This window comes from Trachurus japonicus, chromosome 8 (genome assembly GCF_045865225.1).
Source record: "Trachurus japonicus isolate A0001 chromosome 8, Traja_1.0".
Taxonomy (NCBI): Eukaryota; Metazoa; Chordata; class Actinopteri; order Carangiformes; family Carangidae; genus Trachurus; species Trachurus japonicus.
The window spans coordinates 11998927-12013256 of NC_140914.1; the positions used below are offsets into that span (position 1 = coordinate 11998927).

General features: G+C 41.3%; 1 protein-coding gene across 1 annotated transcript; it reads left to right on the forward strand.

Annotated features, from left to right (window-relative positions):
• Positions 1 to 2638: 2638 nt before the first annotated feature.
• Positions 2639 to 10535, forward strand: mafk (MAF bZIP transcription factor K). The gene is made up of 3 exons (XM_085783850.1): positions 2639 to 2834; positions 9329 to 9414; positions 9506 to 10535. Exons 2-3 carry the CDS (start codon positions 9370 to 9372, stop codon positions 9941 to 9943), a joined length of 483 nt encoding a protein of 160 aa, XP_085639976.1. The 5' UTR covers positions 2639 to 2834; positions 9329 to 9369; the 3' UTR covers positions 9944 to 10535.
• The last annotated feature ends 3795 nt before the right edge of the window (positions 10536 to 14330 follow it).

The window sequence follows — 14330 nt, forward strand, 5'->3', positions numbered from 1 at the left end:
ATACCAGCACTACACTGTGGTCCGGTTTCTGCTCTATTGTTTGTCTTTGTACTTCAACCTAATCTACACTCTCATATCGTTTACTCTCATTACAGATCTAAAGACATACAATGTAATCCTTAAATAATCTCACTAATAATCTGAATGCTCTTGTATGGTTTTAATCTCACTTGTGTGACGTGATGTAATTCTCTTTTTAACTATCTAATCTCTCTCATCTAAATTTCAGATCATCTAATTTCTTCTTTCACTTCATTTTATGCCTAATTCCATCTACTGTGATCTGGTCTGGTCTAATATAATCTCAATTATCTGCAATTCAGTGATTTTAATTTAGCCTAATCTATTAGGCTATTGTTCAATCTCATTTCTGTTCAAATTTTTGTAACTCAGAGACAAGAAGATCTGATGCATTTAAACTAAATGAGAGTATTACTCTTCAGCATAATATAATCTATTGTAATCAAATCTCATATCTACTCTGACTGAATGTAATCCCATTTGATTGTCTCATCACGTCTGATCATCTAAATTCATGCCATCTCATTTTAAAATAAATGTTATATATCATATCTGTTCAAAATTGATGTAATCCTGCCCAATTGAATCTCATTTATAATGTCATGTTATCCAGTCTCATTATATCTCATTTAATTTCACCACATTGCATCTCGAATGTAATGTAATCTAATGTATGATCTCTATTCTAAAAAAAAAGTTTTTACCTCATTTCACTTAATCTCACCTCTATTATAACCAAGTATGATATGTCCCAACTCAGCAAATCTGTTCTCATCTGATGATTTGAATTATTAGGCCCCCCTTGTGTCGAGACGGCTGTTTCATTTTATGTAGAAAATACAGAAGCGAAGCGAGGGCTGGTTCCCCTAAAGTTACTTGTGTTTGTCTCATTACAGGAAAAGATACACAAAGGAAATGGTGCGTTGTTGTTTGTCGTTATTTGTGGTCTAAAGTGTGGTAAAACAAGATAAACATGCTCCATTACAGATGAAAGAACCAGGCCCATCATCGGCAAGTAAAATGACTGATTCCACCTGTGCTGTGTCACCAGCTGTAGGCTAAAGCCTGACACGAACATAAATCTGAGACTCCATTTCTGGAAAAATCTAGTCTTTGTAGCTCGTTCAAAAGGAGGATCATTATTTCTGCTGTGACTCAGACTAGTCAATATTCAACATCAGTTCTTCTCTGGAATAAGAATGAAAGAAAAACCTACACAGAACAGGCATTCATGCAGGGAGAGATTTATTTGTTTTAGCCTAAATAGTCACGCAATAAAAACTCAATTTATCTACCAGTCATCTATGAGTCACGCTTTATCTGAAGGTCACGATTACATCATGCATCTAAAACAATATGGGTGACTTTACTCGTCTTGTGTTTCCTCTTTTTTCTCTCGTTTTGGCTGAACACGGGGCCGTTAAAAAGAAATCATCACGGAACAAAGTGATTGAGTAATGAAGCTGCTTTTCTCCTGAAACGGTCAATTACACACAGCAACCACCTCCAGGGAAAACAATGACAATACAATATTTGACTCTTTATACCTTTTGTTCCTTGTTTGTGTGGTCAGCATAAGACTGGACCACAGAGATGATCAAACTGTTGTTTCACAATGTTTCTGCTCTATAATTAAAGTCAGAAAGTCCATCATTTCATCACTCTGGTTTCACAGGCTCAATATTATTTCAAACCTGGGCACATATGGGCAACATTATCACTCCTATAAACTATGCTGGAAAGTTTTGTGGAAGGTGTGACTGCCTTAGTTAGCATTTTCTGCGAGCCCTGTTTCTCATATCACACTTCAGGATAGTCAGCAGAAAAACAATGGCAAAGTGCGCTCTCCTTGGTCTGTCTGGCTGCAGTCTGAACTGTGCAACCCACAGTGTTTATAGTGTAAACACTCCTCATGTGTGTGTGTGTGTGTGTGTGTTTTTAACAGGCACCACAACGTTCCTACAAAAAAAAAGAAAGAAAAAAAGAAGCAGAGGTCTCTCTCTTTGTATCAGCGAGGAATGAACGTGGAAACCCCAGCCCAGTGCAAACCCTTAAAAGGCCACTGACTTAACATATTTACATTCAGTACTTAATTACCCAGAATAACCTGTGACGTTACCGCGGCAGCAGCAGCAGCAGCAGCAGGATCAGCAGCAGCAGTGCAGTTAAAATAAGAGAAATCCTGTGACTGCTGGGCTACTACACCACATACTTTCCTCAGGAATGGAATGCTGCTGCTCCCAAGTCAGATGGAGGGAGGAGAAGGAGGAGGAGGAGGAGGTTTTCTCTCTGTTAATGCACTTTTTCTTTTTTTTTTTTAAAGAGCTTGTACTTCAGATCTTAGCATGAGTGAGTGAGAAGACTGAGGGAGCAACAGGTTTTTGATTTCCTTATGAAAACTTATCATTTTTCACCCTCATCTTTTTTCTTTTTTAACAATTGGCACAGATTTGATTTTGTAAAGTAAGCAAAAGCAGACGCCAGCCAGCAGTATCTATCTTCTATTTATGGCGTCCTCCTCCTCCTCCCCCTCTGGCCGCCCCCCTCCCCTTCCCAGACTGACGTCAGCAGAAAGTTATTTTCATGAATGGAGGGGGCGGTCACGAGGTATCGGTGACGTGAATGCTTGCGGAAGCAGAGCGTGGAATGTTGGTACATTGTTGTTGTTTTGTAGTTAATTTAGTACGAGGATACACCGCTGCCCGTCCGCTGGACGCTTTACACCGACCGGCTCCACTCACCGCCTCGCCTCCTTCAGGAACCTACTCCCGACACTTTTTAATACGCATTCCGGTCCGGTCCGGTCCACAGAGGTGAGCTTGTTGTTTTTATTTTTAATTTTTTTTTTAATTTTTAATTTTTTTTTATTGGAAGATGTCTTGACATTCCTGAGTAAATTGCTGAAGTTTCTCACGGTGACATAGGCTATTATTGGAGCGCGAGGGTTTATGTTGTGTTATGTTGTGTTGTGGCCATGCGCGCCTATGTCATGTAGTAGTAGGACAGCTTCAGAGTTTTTTGGTACCAAGTTGTTTAAAAAGAAAAAAAGGAAGAAAAAAAAGTTGGTGTTTGAGTTTGTAGGTTTGTTTAGTGCGGACACGTGTTGTGTTGGAGTAACATAACATAACACAATGCCCCGCGAAACAAGTGGCTCCGCACAGACGTGTAGAAGAAGACGTGGTGGAGGAAAAAGTTGTAGAAAATAACTTGCGTAGCCTACTTTATTTTCTATTTTTAACAAACGTCACTCATTCAGTTGTAATAACAGTGAGTGAGAGCCAGTATCCATTTTTTATTTATAAAAATGTCATAAACTTGACAAATTCTGCGAAGAGCACGTAAACGCATCATTCAATACATTTAATGAGACTTATCTCGCTCAGTTTTTGACTAAATCGTTTAAAGAAAATAAAAATAAAAACGACAGTATGACGTTGTATTGTTATGATGACTGAATGTGGTTTAAGTTAATGGAAGAAAAACATAATTAGGTCTACGGCATATTACCCCTGATCATCAGTTAGAATAATAGCCTATAGCTATAAATAGGTGTATTTTCTGTTAGTTGTTGTTTACAGCTGAGCTCAGCTACTTTCTATTTTCGGTGGGCTTTTTAGGGAAAATGGAAGTGAAATAAAGTGAAGTGGCTGCTCCGTTGTAACAAATCCATATAAATCGTTTTCACGTCCTCCTTTAAATTCTTGCACTGTTGTTCCTTTTGGAAGGCGGGATTTAACTATTACAGGCTGCTATAGCTAAAGCAAAAATACCAGCCCTACTTTTGACATTGGAAACAACACGTGGTCTGCATTTTAGACATGTGGGACAAAGGGCACGATGTGAAGTTGGACCACCGGGGCTGAGTGGCCTACACAGGAGAAACAAGCAGTCATCAAAACAGCAGGAGTGCATATTTCCACAAACACTAAATCACTGTGGAGCTCCAGAGAGCTTTTATCTTATCTCTGTTCAGCTATCATTCCTGCTCTGACATAAAGTAAAAAATAGCTAAGGAAACTGTGTCATGGAAAAAGAATTATAATTTTTTCATAATTACCTAATAATAACAACACAACTCAGTGCTGAGCTACTTTTGTTGTTTTCCAGTGCTCTTTATTGAATAACTTGGACTTTTGACCTTTTCAGACCGTTGTGATTAATAAATGGAAAATATTTGTCTTCGACTAACTTGTTCCACTTAGATGGCCACAGATCGGTGCCCAGGGGGGCTTTTCTGATTCACTGTTGTCTCTGGTGGGTGCACACTGTCTGCTGCTCTCAGAGGGGCGGGTGGGAGCGGATGCACTCCCCTGTCATGAGGTTAACATGTGGTTAAATCTCCAAACTGATGATGTCTTCACTGGATAGAGAAGTTACAGTGGCTGACTCATTCTGCCACCACAGCAGTGTGTGTGACAGTGACGAGGCACATTGGGAGAAATTCCCATGAAGACACAGGATCTAGTTTAGCTGTTTGCCCTTTCTGGTTTTACTGCTCTGTGGTGATTAATCAAAGAGACACAGAATGCAAAAATGTTTTTGTGGTGGAGTATTGTGAAAGTGCAATAGCTGTGGTCAGTGATGCGATGACTCACAGGGGACACGGCCACTATGGTGTGTTTTGCTCCTCTTAGTGGGGAAGAAATATGTAGAGTTTTGATTATTGACTCTGGAAGCTGGCGATTTTTATACACAGCCAAGCAGAGTGTAGCTACACAGGCTGTTACCGTTTTATTGTGTCTGAGAGACGGCTCCGTCTGCCACCCACAGGGATTTGCATCCCATCATTTCCCTGCTCCTTCTGTCAGGATGACTGGATCTCAACCTGCTGATCTCACCTCAGTGTGGTCAGAGGTGTGGGATGTGTCAGTCTATTTATTCTGTGGGATTGTGTTATTGGGAATTCCTTCCAGACTTGCTGATTCAATTGTTTTCTGTGGTGACTTCCTGATTCCACCATGACTCAATAAACTGCAGGTTAACACCAACACAAACAAACGCTCTACTTGCTTCAACACAGTCCAAAAAATGTATGGTTTTTCTACCACTTCCTGTTGTGCCACTGAGCCAGCTGTTTTGCAGCAGAAACACTAAAATCTGGATAGTACTGGATTATTATTAGCAGTGTTTTCAAAGAGCTTCGGTTTGTTTTGGTATGTCAGACTGGAAAGTGAGAATGTGATGTAATGTAAGCTCTTGGGGGAACGGATTATTATTATTTTCCCCCAATGCTTCCCACATTATTGGTTCCCAGGTTTTAAAAACGTGGGTAGGTATGTCTTTTTTTTTTTTTTTGCATTCTTGACATTACTGGTGTCCCAGTGTCCCTGTTAGGGCGAATATCTTTCGCTGAGATATTCGCTGAGTTCTCCTCCCTTTCCGCACAAACGTTCCGGTGCTCATGCCAACCATTTCCAAGGTTCTCTGTACTTTTCCTTCCTCCCCATGAAACAACGGGATTTTCCAGGAAACGTCAGATCGGGAGGGTGTGATTCCCTGCCGCTGGTCGTCGCTTTTACCAGTAAACAGCATGACTCACCGCTCAGCTATGCTCTCCATTTCCTTCGCATAATATCCCACCAAATGTGCTGCGCTGGAGAAAGAGCAGAGCAGAGCAGAGCGAACGCGCGGGGGCCACCAGTCTGTGGAGAAACCTCCGACACATCCCTGAGAAAAATGCAAGAAAAGCAAGAGTTTGGTGAGAGGAATGTATCAAACTGTCAAGGGCAACGGCACAACAAATTCCTGCTTAACCTACTCCCAAAGTGAAACAGAGAGGAAAAACAAAGAGCCCAGACGAGCCAACTCTGCATTTATCACTAGAGCATGAGCACACAAGTCTTTGATATGCTGTTTATTTTAGGAGAAGGCTGGGCCCCACGGTTACCTGCTGTAACTGATGTGCAGCCTTGAACTTGGCCAGATGCCTGACTTTAAAAATATAAACATTTGGCATCAGTGAACTGAAAGGTACACAGGTTCATATGGAGTTAGAATAAACTTAATTTTTGTGAAGTTGTTCTTTAACAGCTGTCTGGTTTTTGTGCTGATGCAGAACGCAGCCCCGTCTTGTTTTCTGGAAAACAGTCTTGGAAACAAGTCAGTTCGTCTTCAAAGAGTTGTTGACACCCAAAGAACAAAGTAGCAGCCCTCCACATCAAATGAAACCCCGGCTTAACAATGGAGCACAACTATGAGATGTGCGTGTATTGTTTGTAATAGACAGTCAATTGAGAAATGACTCTCGTGTTAGTCCTTGGCTCAAACCTGAACTGTTGTAATGGTTTGTCAGTAAGTGCATTAGTCCTCAGAGACGCATCTTTTACAAAATGAATTATTATTTTGCTGCTGTTTGTTAAAAGTTAAGCGAGAGACAGACCACACAACACAATTGTTTACAATTCCTGCATCAAAGAAAGGTGTTGGACTCTGATTTGCACACTATGGGAACACAGGCTGCCTCTGATTTGTTTGGGCAAGCGAAAGACGTGCGACTCCTCTGAATTCCAGACATTTTGTGAATTTTGCAGCCGTTGTTTTACAAGTGGGATTGTCTCAACTCCACCCCCATAGCTGAGTGCATCGCAGGACATATTCAGACTGCATGTTCCCTTCTCTTGCCTCTGTGCATGTGAAGGTTTGCACATGTGTGTTCACTCAGGAATGTGGTTTTTGTTCTTTGCCCGCCATCTGTGGCTCCTCTTTTGAGGTGTTTTTTCGCCAACTCCTTCTCTCTTTCGCTGTTACGGAAAAACCAATGCGAGTTGTTTTCTGCGCTTACGAACGAGAAGCCACGATTTGTTGCGTCTGTGTGGCAGAATCATAAATGAGGGGATTTGGCTGTGTGATATCATGTAATGTTGTTTTTCCTTCTGAGGAAACTTTGGCATTTTGATTAGGAAAACCTTGTCTCTGTGTGAGTTGCAAAAACATAAGCACATGCCTAAAGAATTTCAGGGAAACAGCCTGGCCTCTTGGTTCAAGCTGGGGCCTCTTGAATGAAGAGAGGGAGGCCGCCACGCCACTTTTCCATGATTTTCTCAAGGAATACACCCAGGGACCCCCCTCTGACGCAATACCACTTAAATTAGGCTGTTAGGCCAACTTGCTGTCGAGGAATGTTTTATTTCAGCTCTTCACCTTCATTTGAAGCTCCTGAAATTTTAATTACGCAACTCTTTGCTGCATGTTTTGCAAAATGAATCAAAGAGAGAGCAACAGATGTTCACTAGATCTCTTCACAGCAGTTTATGTGGCTGTGGGTCGGGCTGTTTGTTTCTGCTTTTTCATACACTCTCGCTCTCACTCAGCATCTGCAAAGTCCTGCATTGGCAATATTTTGTAGAGTGGTACAATGTGGAAACATGATAAATATCCCAAAAGGAACAGCCACACCCAGTGTGCTTTTCTTCCATGAAAGCCGCCGCTAACAGGCCTGCAGAGAATATTTGCCCTCTTAGCGAGGTATCGCTTATCGCATGCTCACTTAAATTGTTTAGTTGGCAGAAATTTGTGTCAGCACTGTGGGCTAAATATATCCAGCAGAGTTAAATAAGGGCATGGAGCGGCTCAGGAAAGCCCAGTGTAAGAGGATCCAACCAGCCCTGAATCGATAGACTACATTGTCTCACAGCAAAAAATACATCAGTGACTATAAAGGAAACTATTTCTCTGTGACACTCTATCTCCAGGAATTTTCCACATGCATATCTACGGCCCTGTAAAGTTCAGCATAACTGTAAATGTTATGCTGATGTGATGATCTGTTTTAATGTCTGTGATGAGCAGGCAGAGCGCAGTGGCCTGTGTCCTTGTCCACTCGGGAGACATTTCACATAAATCAAAGGGGAAGTAACGGGATAATGAGAGAGACTGTCGACAAACTGATGGATTTTTCTTGTTGCATGGCTCCTTTAAGTTTATCAGCACAAGTTTGGTGCTTCTTATTTGCCCTATGTATGGGCTGTGTTGCGGTTATGAATGAGACTTGTTTATCCTTTTGGTGACCATGTGACTCACACTCCCACGCCCATTCGCAGGGTGTTTCCATGGCAGCAGTCGAGCATGGAACAGTGCACTCGTAGTCAGGCTGGTCTGCAGGTCCTGAAATGGAGCCTTGGGGGGATGTGTGCCTCTCACAGGATCACAGCTCAGCTCCCTCGCTTTTTTTGGCTGTGGCGGCAGTCTGGAAAGCATGTGCCTCACTGTAATGAGTACAGAGGGGCTTTTCTAGAAAACTGCCCCAGCAAATATCACATAGGCCTACGCAGAAAGCTTAAATGCAAAGAGGGAGGAAGAAGAAGAGAGGGAGAGGGAGAGGGAGAAAGAAAGAGAGATAGATAGATAGATAGAAAGAAAGAGAGAGAGGTTGCCTGTTTCTAATCCTGCTTGGTCTAGTGAACTACATTGTCAAGGCTCTCCTCCTCTTACAAGTAAATAAAGGCGCGCTCCGCTCCAGTGCTGGTGTTTAACGGTGTCGCGCTGCCCTCTACTGGTGTCTGCGGCACCGCCAACCACCAGCACACAGACACAAATATTGACACATGACATAACCCTGGAATGTTGTTGTGATGTCTTTAAAGTGAAGTTACAGAAGAGGAGGGGCCACTTTCCCTCCAGTGTCTGCACTATACAATAACATGAGGAGTTCAGATCTGATCTGATCTTATCAATACAGCAGTTAAGAAGTCCTGTATTTACAGTAGAGTCCTACTTGTGTGTACGTACACCGAAATGCAATTGAAAGTAAAAGTAGTCCCATAATATGACTCGTGACTGCAATATTATGACATGCTGTTTAAGTACTACTGATTAATAATAAACACGCAGCATTTTAACATAGACGATTAAAAGAAAGCCAAGTTTAAATGTAACCTAGTGTTTTAAATGTTTAATAACACATTATATTTAAAGTGACACCTCCATGACTTAAATGTTTATAAAGCAGGTCTATGTTTTGGATTAATGCTGTGAAAGTGCTTTGTTCGCAGAGAAATGCACACGACTGAGCATTAAAAGAGGCCATCAGGCCCTCTGTAACTTGGTGATGTCACAAAAAAATGCAGCTATGCATTAGTATGGCTCACCAACCTATTGTTATTAGAGCTCCAGAGAGAAGCCTAAAAAACTTGAAATAAAACACAAAGTGTGTGTGCATGTGTGTAAGAAGTCTGATGTTTCCCATTTAAATTAAGTTGAGTTAAGTAAATATAATTTGAAATAGTCAAATTAAATGTATATATCTCTAAATGATGAGCAAATAATGTGATAATACACTGTGCTTAACTGTGTTTATTCTTCTCTTCAGTCCTCAGTGTGTCTTGTGTGAGATTCTGGCCAGTCGCCTGCATGCAGGGAATGACGACTCATTTTAAGACGAGCAAAGCTTTAAAGGTGAGTGAGAAGAGTCTGAGGAATGGTTCAGTGGGCTGTGTCAATATGCCGACATGTACCAGATGCTCACCCCTCTGCTCGTGTCCTGCAGGTCAAGAAGGAGGCGGGCGAGAATGCCCCAGCGCTCAGCGACGATGAGCTGGTGGCCATGTCCGTGCGGGAGCTCAACCAGCACCTGCGTGGGCTGACCAAGGAGGACGTCGTGCGGTTGAAGCAGCGGCGAAGGACCCTGAAGAACCGGGGCTACGCCGCCAGCTGCCGCATCAAACGCGTCACCCAGAAGGAGGAGCTGGAGAGACAAAAGACAGAGCTGCAACATGAAGTGGACAAGCTGGCCCGCGAGAACGCCAGCATGAGGCTGGAGCTGGACGCCCTGCGAGCAAAGTATGAGGCCCTGCAGTGTTTTGCCCGGACTGTGACCCGAGGGCCACTGTCGCCGGGCAAGGTGGCCACCACCAGCGTCATCACCATCGTCAAGTCGGCCAACCACAACAACTCCAGCCCGACCCCGTTCTCGGCTGCCTCCTAGGGTCGACTGGACTGGGCTCTCCTTCTCCTGCCTGGTCCTTCCGGTTCTGACCCAGCCTGAACCCGCTCATCCTGTACTGAGAAGACGCTCAGTAGTTAAGACTGAAGGATGGGATGGGTGGAAAAGCTCTATGTGATGTTACGCTGAATTCACAACTCCGTCTCCCTCCTTCTGTCTCTTTTATACAATCTACATTGTCTGTGCACTGTGCAAATCCCCCTCCCAGACGCCCAGCACCGGCAGGGTAATGGGCCTCTGTGACCCTCCCTGACTGATAGCAGAGATTTGCTTTGATTCCAGTGTGAAGAAGTGTTTGACACGCCTTAATGTGGCAGCAGTGGCCTCGGACAGCTTTGATACTTATTGCCATAGAGCAGAAAACCTGAGAGATTTCAGTATACATATGTGACAGTGAAGCTATTTACAAAGCCTTTTAAAACGGTTGCCTACAGGGTCTATGATGGATCCACATAAATCATTATCTCACATGTAGTTTAACACTCAGAAGATTTCAAGCTTTGAAGTCATGTGGACACCTCTACATAGCCACAGTTACCGATGCTCTGCAACCACATGCCTTGGAGAGCCAGCCCAGTGCAGCACCAGACGCTTTCACTGAAATGTTCCTCTTGTTTTTTGGGAAGGTACAGTACTAGGCAGTAAAAATCATCTGTTTGTAGAGTTCGGTTGGAGTGAAATCCTCCATGTGGCTCTTTGTGGTCCGTTTGGAGCTCTGCATTATGCAGCATTAGGACCAAGGGCTCCAATACTGATGCCAAGTATTTAGGAGCTAATGCCAGAAAATAGTGAATTCATTTTGACATTACATTTGTCATCAATTCGATAACTTTAAAACTCCACCATTAGGCCAGAAATACATATTGAAAAGGCTCTTTTGTGCATGTTTTTGCATCCTACTTGCAAAACCCTGCACCAGGTATATCAGATTTCAGAGCAGCATATCTGATGCATCCCTAAATTTGCTGTCACAACAGCTCTGCCATGAAATGTGAGACTTGTCCTTACATACCTTGATTAAGAAATAGTGGAACGTATCAGTGAGGCTGAAAAGTGTTGCGCACAGTGAGCAATGTTGTTGAAGACATTGGGGGCTGTCGGGAAGGTGCTGCATGTGATTGTGTTGGTATCTCTGAAGTCCCTCTTGAATAGAGAAATGATTCAGTTTCTGCTTATAACGTTTTCTAATGCATGAGAGTTGAATTATACTTGACTTTAAATACTATTTGATGGAACCTTTGGACGACTTTGGAGGACAAAGAATATAAAACCAGAAAAGTGATGATAGAGGAAGACTTTGGGCACAGATTGGTTTGGATGCAGCAAGTTCCACGTTGCCCAGTGTCTCATTATATAGCACTTAGAGAAAACTGTTAAGATACAGTATAAAAAAAAAAAAAATCACAGAGAAAGAGAGTACTAGAATTTGGAAATTACAACAGATATAGAAGCTATTCTTGCATTTCTGAAGTTGCTGAGGCTTTAAGTGCATGGTGATTTAACGTGGTGTGACCACATTTAGCCTTATGTAACTGAGGATGGTATACGCTCTGATATGTATGCTGCAGCACTTACTGGGTGATGTTTTGCCTCTTTCCTTAAATATGCCACTCTTTGGTAGGTAATCCATATTGGATATAGTGTAAATGAGAGCGGTCCTTACAAGTGAAATGCAGTTCAACTTACTTCCTGTATATTACAGACTACAGAAACGATAAAGCTCCCACTGCCTCCGTTGTTACTTTGCATTGAGAACTCCGTCCAAATAGAAATCATTCCTACTGCTGGGTCACGAGAAGTGCTGCTGCCGGTGTTGGTAACTCTGAAACAGTAGCTATGTACTTTGCTTTTGACACACTCTTCTGCAAGAGAACTCCTGACACCCATCTCTAGAAACAGAGGTGTCACGACAGCAAAATGCAGTAAACACCTTTCTCCTGTTTGTACTTTTTTTTTGTTGAGATATTTAAATATAAAAGTCACTTGAAATAAAAAATGAAAAGCCGTTCTTACCGAGGATCCATTCCTAATTCGGAGTGAAGTCAATAGAGATTGTTCATGTCAGGATTTTCTCTTGGCTAAGAGGACATGACTGTTCTTCCCCTGTTCCATAGCTGCAAAGAACAGTATGGGGAACTTTGCTGCTGTACAACCTGCTGTGATTTTTAAGCAGGGGCATTGCTGTGTTCTTACTCTCATTTTGTATTTTCACTTGGTTTCTATGTTGATACGACCTATGTTCTCTTTCTGATACTTAGTTTTATATGCATATACAGTATATAAAATATATATATTACATATTTTTCTATATTTATGTCTTTTACTATCCTGGGAGTGGTGTGATTATGTAATCGATCTTTGAAGTCTAACTATGTTGATGCTGACCTTTTATCTGAAGTTGTATTCACATTTACAATGAGAAAACTACTCTCATAACTTAAGTCTTCTTTGTGAGTATTTATACCCCGTGAATAGTTCTTCTCAGCACATTTGCTATTTCTAATCCACAAATTGGACAGACAGTGACTAGGGTTACATACAGGCTGTGGCTTATTATCTCTTAACCGTCAAAAATGAACTTGCACGTCTGCATCTGTCATATTTTACATCATAACTTTTATAACAATTGGAGTGAAACTACAGACAATATACGTGATTAAATGTAATGGAGCAAGTCAAACCATCTATGCAAAGGAAGTCACAGTATTTTAAATCATTTCTAGGTCATTAACCTGGAGATTTATGCCAAACATCTTCAGTACCTATGATATCATCTGAAAAAATATTTAACATAATTCAAAGGAAGAGCTGATGTGATCAGACAGCCTTGTGCTAACCAGATGTTCAGGTCTCATTTGAGGCTTCTGAACATTAGTTTAAGAGTTAATGTGAATATTTCATATAGGAAAAGAGACAACTTCAGCTGCATGTAAACCTAGTCAGTCTAAGTAAACCTTTCTACGGATCACAATTGATTAAGTGACAGTTTCAAATGATGATGATGATGGTAATGCTTTTGTAACCCATAAGAAACCTTACCTGAACATTAAGTCCAAAGCTGCTACAGACTATCCATCCAGACCTGTTAAGTTTAAGGTCACAGAGTCAGAGGAAGTTATAGAAACACAGTACATGTTTACAGAAGTCCTTTTTCTGCACGTTACAATACAAGACAATATTGCTCAAAGAGAAGATTACATTGAGTTTCTAAACTGAATGCTGTTTAGCCCAAATGAGGCGTTGTTTTCTTTACAGCATTTATTACTGTATTTGGATCTGAGGTGAACACACCTTAAAAAGAAGAACTCTCAAAGTATATGTTTCTGTACTGTGCCACAGTTAAAGACAAACCTCTCTGCAGATGAATTAAATACTATGTTGTTAAACCTACATCCAGTGTGACCCAGCAGAGGTCCCTACATGCTCTCTCACACATGTTGCTCTTACCACACACACCACACAACAACAACTACATTTTCTACAAGGCACTTTTTCTAAAATAAAAGCAGACCTGCAAAAACAAATAAGCATTATGCAGAGTATGAATAGTCTATGGGTGAAAAGAGGCATAAACATTTACCTACCCATGTTTACTCAACAGCCTTCTTCCCTCCACACAGCTGAATTGAGTGAAGCTTGTTATACCCAGGAGCTATAATGGAACTGTGTAAGATATCAGTTGTTATTTTACCTTTTTATATGAACCATAACAATGCAATAGTATGTAAAGAAATGAGGTTGCTCGCATATCTTGATTCTGTATTCAAGGTTATGAGTTTTAAATTTCTTCCTGAGAACGTGTCTTTGAGTAAATAAGCTTACACACACACACATACACACACAAAGCTTTGCCAGCCCTACAAGCTACGGTATTTAACTTTAGCTGTGTAGAAAGTCAGTTTTAGAATAATAGACTGAGGAGATTGTTTGTTTGTGCCTATAAACTCAGAAAAAGCTCCAAGATGGTGGGAATGGAGCATGTGTATGGATTACATGGTTGTGGATGAAATAATGGATGAAATACATTGAATGTTAGTTCAACAGCAGCAGTTTCTGTGTCGAGTTTGTACATTCGAGATAAATGGATTTCTTTGTTCTAGTCTCATGACGAGCGACTGTAAACAAGAACAGTAATAAGGCAGCATAAACCGAGTATGTACCCTTCACAGCTTGTCATTATTCTGCTCATATATATTTTATATTTATTTCATTGATTTGTGTAATTTTATTAAAACAAACACCTAAATTATTTTTATTTTACATTCATTTATTTACATGTTTTCTCAATGAACTACCCTCATGTACAAATAAAATCTGTATTTGTTTCTGCTCTGATTTAAAGTATGGTAAATTATTCCTATAAATAGGT